We start from the raw sequence: 7,641 nt of genomic DNA on the forward strand, positions 1-7,641 counted from the left end.
CACGCGGTCGGGCTGCCGTGTGGCCCAACAAACTAGCGAAGCTTCGCTACCAGGGACAATAGAGTCCTAGGATCCTAAAACCTGCCAACCGGTGAGTAGGGATTCTAAAGAGAACCTATAAGATTGTAACTCTTGTATATAGCCTATCATGGGTGTGGGTGTGTGTAATGGGTGTGGTTGTAAACGGACATATAGGCAGCCTGCGGGCTAGCTACCGTATCTCTTTCCCCCCCTGAAATCACTTAAGTATGAGCTGAAATCACTCAACGATGTGTCAGTCTCAGTACTTGATATCCTTGAAGAAAGGGGGCTGGTGGGGGGAAGCTCTAGTATCCAAGAAATCAGGGGTCATTTCGTAGAAAAAGAGCTAGGGGAACTCATTAGCATAACTCATTAGCATATGCCACACCCCCTGACATCAGGGGCCCGGCGGTGGACCTGCAAGGCCGGTGGGAGTGCAAGGAAGCCCCGCCAAGGCCCTCCCTGGCCCCAGGCAGGCAGGGGTGGGGAGAGGCAGGGAGGAAGCAACTTACCCTCCCTCTTCTCCTGCCTCCTCCTGGCTGAATGAGGGCTGGAAGTGGGGCGGCTGGAAGCAGGGGGCGGGGCTTCATCGTGTGCCCCGCCCCCGCACTTCACCCGGGGGAACTGCGATCCCCCCGAAATGACCTCTGCAAGAAATCTACATTTTCATTTTGCAGGTATGGAGAAGGGCTGTGGCTCAGTGGCAGAGCGTCCGTTTTGCGTGCAGAAGATCCCAGGTTCAATCCCAGACACCTCCTGTTAAAAGGATCAGGTAGCAGGGGGTATGAAAGGCCTTGACCCGAAAGTATAGATCTGCTGCCAGTCAGAGAACCCCCAATGGACCCACCGTGGAAGGCAAGTTCCTGCTGGTCACTGATCCGTATAGAACCTGCTTGAAACACCAGCATTCCAACCCGTCTATTGTTGCTAGCGGAGAGTCCTAATATTGACTTTGCTTTGCAAACCTCAGCTATGAGCCTAAAGGGTGGTAATAAGAACAGCCCGGGCATGGGAGGGAGGTCACGTACACCTTATTTTGCAAATCCATGATTTATAGGACTGTTTTGATGGGATCAGATGTGGGGACGTCTCTGTTATAATTTAGCAGAGGACCCAGAGAAACAGTGCTGGGGTCCTGGTAATGGCTGGGGTCTGGAGCAATGCCCCCTCTAAGCCGTGGAGTCTTGTGAGCAAAATTTCTACTTGGTGAGCTGCTGGAATTAAAGCTGTGAGTGAGCGATTGGGCTGCTGCATCAATTAGTGTGCTCTGGAGCCATCCGTCCTGAGCTAAGGCAGAACTCTGTGAGCCGGAGGCTAAAAGACTGTGAGCTGGATCACACTCACTCAGCTTAGAGGGAACACTGGTCTGGAGGTTTTCTGGCACTACAACCCATCTCCACACAATAGAGATCAGTTCTCCTGAGGAAATGGCAGCTTTGGATGCTGGACTGTAAAGGATTATGGTCCCACTGATGCCCCTCCCCTCCCCTGGCTCCGCCCCCAAATCTCCGGAATTTCCTGAGCCAAAGTTGCCAATCATAGTCAATGTTCCCTTTTTATCAAAAGCTGCTGCCAGATTTTTCACAGTCTAGGCGGTGACTAAATGTGACCAGTGACTCAACGGGATTTCAGTTCCTGTGGATTTTTGAAGTGGAGAAAATGCGGGTTAAATGGAGATGTGTGTTTAAAATCGGGGCTACTCCACACTGCAGACAAGCCTCAGGTAGGCCTCTGCCAGCCCAGACCGCTGCCTTTCTGGCCGCTTTTTCTCACTGGCTTTGCTTTTCTTGTTTGTTTTGCTTGACAATTCAGATATAAAAACCATAACAACAAAACACATGTCAAAAGTTACAGTCCACCTTCTAAAGCAGTCATTTTCTCCAGGGAAACTGATCTCTGTCACCTGGAGACTAGTTGTAATTCCATTCTGGGAGGTCTCCAGCCACCGCCTGGGAGGTTGATAACCCTACCTGCCACCTTCACCACTCTTGCATTAAAAACCATTAACACTTTAAACAAAAAATCTGTCTGGTTAATTGAGGTCACCTTTTTCACCAATAGGGGTGGTTTTTTTTGAAAAAGTGGTGCCGGAACTCTCAAGAGGGAAATGAACTTTTCAGTCTGTTTACTTGTAATGTATCCAGTCCTGACAAGTCCAGACATGTCCGGACAAGTCCAGAGACAAACAGTCCTGGCAAGTCCGGACAAGCCCAGACAAGTCCAGAGACAAACGTAGAGCTTCGCTCCAAGAGACAATGGACTATGTGGATCCTAGCCCGCTCCAATCAGGGGGCTGGGTTCCTGGCTGAGAGCCAATGGGACTCTCGGCCACTGTAAATAACCAATTGGGAAGTGGGGGTGTGTTTTGGGTGGCGGTTTCTCAGGGAATATAAGCTGGCCTGCGAGCCGGCCAAAATCGTCTTGTTCCTGATCGAATAATGTACGCTTTGCTGAAATCACTCTCCGTCTGCGTACTTTTCATTACTGAAAACTCACGAACTTCTAAACATTTTTTTACAAGCTTTGTCACAGAGGTTCTGGAACTCCGTTCTGGCGTGTTCCCCCAGGAAAAAAAAAGCCCTGGGTTTTTAATTGCTTCGGCTAACCGTCTGATGAAAGGTTGCAGCCCTCTTTACAATTCTTAGTCAGAACTGTTAAAGAGTGGGTTTCATGGACGGCAGGAGCCAGGGTTCATTTCGTAGAAAAAGAGGTGCAGGAACTCATTAGCATAACTCATGAGGATAATTTATTTGCATATGCCACACCCCCTGATATCACCGGAAGCGTGTCAGAAGGCAACACCCACTGCAACTTACCTGGCTGCTTCTTGCTCCTCATGGCCCGGGGCTGCTGGGAGCAGGGGGCGGGGCTTGTTGCATGTCCTGCCGGAGCACTTTACCGCCGGAGCTCTGCTCCTGTGCGCTCCTGCAGGAAATGACCCCTGGCAGGAGCAAGTCTCAGCGATCAGTTCAACTTTATTTGTGATTTCAGCAAGAGCAAGAGAAACCTCCAGAGCCTCAGCTCTGTTTAAATAGCATGCAGTTGCCACACCCAAACACACCCCACTCCCAATGATGGGCAGTTTACATAACATTACTACTTGATTGGTTACTCCCAGGGTCCAGGTAGGCTATTGTTCTTGTGCCCCAAGCTCAGCCAGTCTTTGGTGTGACTGACCTGGAATGATTTAGTCCCAATACATAACAAGAACCCTTCGAGGTGGACTCTCGATAGTTCCGTCTTTTCAGCCCCCACCTGTCTGAGATGACCAAAGAACTACAGAGCAGATGAAGTCACGTTTTTTTCAAGCCAAACCTTTCCACCGCAATGCACACTGGTTTCAGAGCCCTCACGAAACCACAATTCCCAGAATCCTTTTGGGGTGGGAAGCCACGACCAATCGAACTAGTTTGCTTTGACACGCACCACCTCTGTCCAAGGGGTCACAGTCGTTCTTGGCTGTCCCACTCTTGGTCTAAGAACTCCAAACAAATTCACACACCCACTTTGGACAGGGGTCAGAACATGGTTTTATTAGGCAACAGTTTTCATGGTGGGGTTATGACGGGGGCGGGGGTCCTAAACAGAGGGGAGTCCTATTCCTTCATGGGATTTCTGGTGGGGTTATCACAGGGGATCCTAAAAAGCGGGGGGGGGGTCTTGTTCCTTCATGGTCCCTTCCACAAAGGTCTTTCTGGTCTAAGAATGCGCTGGTGCCATTCCAAAATGGCTCTTGGAAGGGGAGGGGGCGTCTACTTGGTATGAATATTCTCCACCGTCCATTTCAGTTTCTGTTGCTCAGTTCTCGAGAAAGTTGGCAAAGGCCGCAGAGCGGGCAGCAAGACATGACCATCCAGTCGTCGCAAATAGTGCCCTGGAAGGGGGGGGGGAACAAAAGTCGAGGTAAGCAAGACAATGTGGGCCAGTGGACAGAGAAGACGAAGCTCAACAAAATAGTTCTGTGACCCCTTAAAGCAGGGGTCCCTAACCTTTTTTAGCCCCCGAACACCTTTGGAATTCTGACACAGCACTGGACGCAGCCACAAAATGGCTGCCACATAGGGTTGTCATCTCCCTGGCTGGTAAGGGGCTCCCCCGATTTTGGGGCCCCCAATACACTGACAACCAGCTGGCCAGCAGGGGAAGCCCAACCCCCGCTGATGCGATGACGTCACCGGTAGTGATGTCATCATGCCGGGGCTGACGCATGGCGACGCTCTAGCATTCAGGGGGAAACTCCATGGTTACCATAGAGTTTTTGTCCTGAACGCTAGAGCGTCGCCGTGTGACACCCCAGGGTGATGACATCACTTCCGGTGACACCATCATGCCACACGCACAAAGTGTGCGTGGCGGAAACATCCCAAGGAGGAGCCGGGAGACCCTCGCTGCAGGAAAGGGAAGACCTGGCAACTGTACTGCCACAGGAGGCAGAGCTGGTCACAAAATGGTTGCTGCAGCTTACCTTCAGTTACATTGTGAAGAGCCATGTGCTGCCAGAACAACATTTCTTTAAAAAAAAAAAAATCTGCATAGCCAATCAAATCCCTAATGGCCAATCAGAAGTCTTTCTGGGCAAAAGCCCCGCCCACGGGCACCACGTTGAGGACCCCTGCCTTAAAGGCGAACCGATGAATGATGGCACGGGCTAGCCAGTGGAACTTTATGCTGAAACCAGTCCCTCGACAGGAATTTCAGTCCCTGCCTTCGCATTCCTGTTGCAGCAAAACCAAAAAGTTATTTTAAAAGGGATTTGATGCCAAGGACTGAAATACCCGTCGAGCTATTGGTTTAAACAGGCCGGGCCTTGGAATGTTAGCTGAAGGGCTGTTTCATTAATGAATGAATCAATTCCCACTGGTCTCATCCTCACATGCAGAGCATCACAGACTCAAAACCTTTCATAGACTTTTAATATCAGTTCATGCACGATGCCTGTCACTGGAATAGGGTTGCCAGGCGCTCCCTGGCCACCAGCGCGGGATGGGGGGTAGACCAGAGCGAGGTTGGGAACCCCCTGGAGATGTGGGGATAAAACCTGGGGAGGACAGGGACCTCAGTGGGGTGCGATGCCACGGCATCCACCCTTCAAAGCATCCATTTCCTCCAGGAGAACTGATCTCTGGAGTCTGGAGAGGAGCTATAATTCTGGGGGATCCCCAGGTCCCACCTGGAGGCTGGCATCCCTGCACTGGAACCATCTCACACATCTGGCAGGCAGTGTTCCCTCTAAGCTGAGTGAGTGTGAGCCAGCTCACAGTTTTTTAGCCTCCGGCTCACACATTTTTGTCTTCGCTCCGGAAGGACGGCGGCGGAGCAAAGTAATGCATGCAGTCGCCAAATGGCTCGCTCCCAACTCTAATGCCAGTAGCTCACAAAGTATTTATTTATTTATTTATTTCGATTTCTATCCCGCCTTGCCTGCACAAGCAAGTAGAAGTTTGGTTCACGAGACTCCACAGCTTAGAGGGATCATTGCTAGCAGGGCATCACTGAGTGACGCGTGCACACGTGTGCATCAGCCCCAAAGATCCCAGTGGGCCAGAACAAAACAGCGATCTGGCCTGCTCTTCCCCCTTTAACGACATAAAAGCGCAGAGTCCAAAAGCCGAAGCTGTTAGCAGCTTGGAGAAAATGCATCATCACCTGCCATTGTTGTGTTCATATTAGGACCAGTGGCGGACCTGCATTTTTGGGACCCTGAAACCTGAAATGTTCTGGGGGGCCCTTCGCAACCAGCCACAAGAGGGCAACATCCAACAAGGTCCAAAGGGCATGATTCCGATGTCTATTTATGGTTCTCCTTGGCTAAGGGCTGGGCTGTAGGACTATTAAGCCATGCACCAGCGAAGGATTCGTGGATCCAGCTGCCAAAATGTAGGCTATGAATAGATTCTGGCGAGCTTGGCGAGCCCCTACAGCTGGGGGTTTGGGTGCTGCAAGCCCCTGAGAAAATTTTGAAATGTGACCCATTCCAGGGACATTGTGAGGCCATATGAAACGGGTATCAGAGCATATTCTAAGGTCAATATTAAGTACTTTGACCCATTGGTTTAGGATTCTGTCACTAAAATAGCTTTATTTTAATATAGTAATGAACACTTAAAAAAACCCTCCTATTTTGTTGAAAAAATTCACTCATTAAAAAAAAAAAGTTGCTTCTGGGCTCCTCCAGTATTTGGAGCCCTGAAGCTTAAGCTCCACTAATGTCATAACAGATCCATCCCTGATTAGGACACTGTGAAAGATGCAGCTATAAACTGGTAAATTGAGCTGCGGTGGCTCAAGTGGTTAAGACACTGAACTGCAGGCTGTGGAAGGTCGGTAGTTCAGCAGTTCGAGACACGAGTGTGCCGCCTGACGGAGTGAGCTCCCGTCTCTAGTTCCAGCTCCTGCCAACCTAGCAGTTCGAAAGCAAGAAATTGCAAGTAGATAAATAGGTACCACTTCAGTGGGAAGGTAACAGCGTTCTGTGCGCCTTGGTGTTTAGTCCTGCCAGCCACATGACCACGGAAACGTCTTCGGACAGCGCTGGCTCTTCGGCTTTGAAACGGAGATGAGCACCGCAACCCTAGAGTCGGATTCGACTGGGTTTTGAGCAAAGGAACCTTTACCTTAAATTGACAGACCTGATCTGCCTTCATCTATGACAGGGGGAAAAAACCCCTATAAGGAAGACCCCTTCCTTTAACAACAAGCCTTGAACAACTGTGCCATAGGCAGGAATTCAACAGGCGTAGCTTCCCCTTACCATCCTGTTTCGCATCTCATGAAAAAAATCAGCAACAACTTCTGAGCCTATAGAAAATGTCACCAGAACATCTGAGGCCTTGCTTGGACTGCATCAGTGGCTTTTAGCCACAAGGTATAGATAGGGACTCTGGGGCAAGGGATGCTCGGTCTTCTTGGTGCTTGGGGGGGTCAACAGTGAGAGGCCTTCTAATGTCCTGGCCCCACTGGTGGACCTCCTGATGGCACTGGTATTTCTGGCCACTGTGTGACCCAGAGTGTTGGACTGGATGGGCCTTTGGCCTGATCCAACATTGGCGCCTCTTATGTTCTTATGACTGGCAAAGCAAACCCCATATGTATTTAACACTTGCTCCCCTCCAAAACGATTTCCCAGTTCCCATGTTTCACCTCAATGTGGTATTTCTCGCGGACACCGGTGCGCAGCGCGATCAGAGTGCCGGGCAGACAAGGGAGGCAGAAACACTGGCCGGCCTGCTCTGCCACCCGGCATGCCAGGATACAGGGCACAAAGGTGGCACAAAGACCTGTGGGGCGGCAAGAGGAGAACACGGCATGCAATCAAAGAATCTCGGGAGACTGTCTTGTTCAACTCCCCTTCCTATGCACCCCAATATCCACCTTTGGTGTAGCCAGTTTAGTGTAGCCAGTTTGGAGAGCCAGTCTGGTGAAGTGGTTAAGTGTGCGGACTCTAATCTGGGAGAACCGGGTTTGATTCCCCACTCCTCCACTTGCACCTGGCTGGATGACCTTGGGCAAGCTGTAGTTCTGATAAGAGTTGTTCTTGAAAAAGAGCCATTTCTGTCAAGAGCTCTCTCAGCCCCACCTACCTCACAGGGTGTCTGTTGCGGGGAGGGGAAGGGAAAGGAG

The 7,641-nt window shown here is 50.6% G+C and overlaps 1 protein-coding gene across 1 annotated transcript in view; it reads right to left on the reverse strand.

Annotated features, from left to right (window-relative positions):
• Positions 1-3,805: 3,805 nt before the first annotated feature.
• The window catches only part of LOC107107599 (cornifelin homolog A-like), a 7,598-nt gene continuing 3,762 nt past the window's right edge, over positions 3,806-7,641 (reverse strand). Inside the window, exons 2-3 of the mRNA XM_015407907.1 lie at positions 7,162-7,298; positions 3,806-3,895 (exon numbers count right to left, since the gene is read on the reverse strand). Of these exons, the coding sequence (XP_015263393.1) occupies positions 3,806-3,895; positions 7,162-7,298 (227 nt within the window). The remainder of the gene's footprint in view (positions 3,896-7,161; positions 7,299-7,641) is intronic.

The sequence above is a fragment of the Gekko japonicus genome, unplaced genomic scaffold (genome assembly GCF_001447785.1).
Source record: "Gekko japonicus isolate JY-2015 unplaced genomic scaffold, Gekko_japonicus_V1.1 scaffold4637, whole genome shotgun sequence".
In the NCBI taxonomy this organism is placed as follows: Eukaryota; Metazoa; Chordata; class Lepidosauria; order Squamata; family Gekkonidae; genus Gekko; species Gekko japonicus.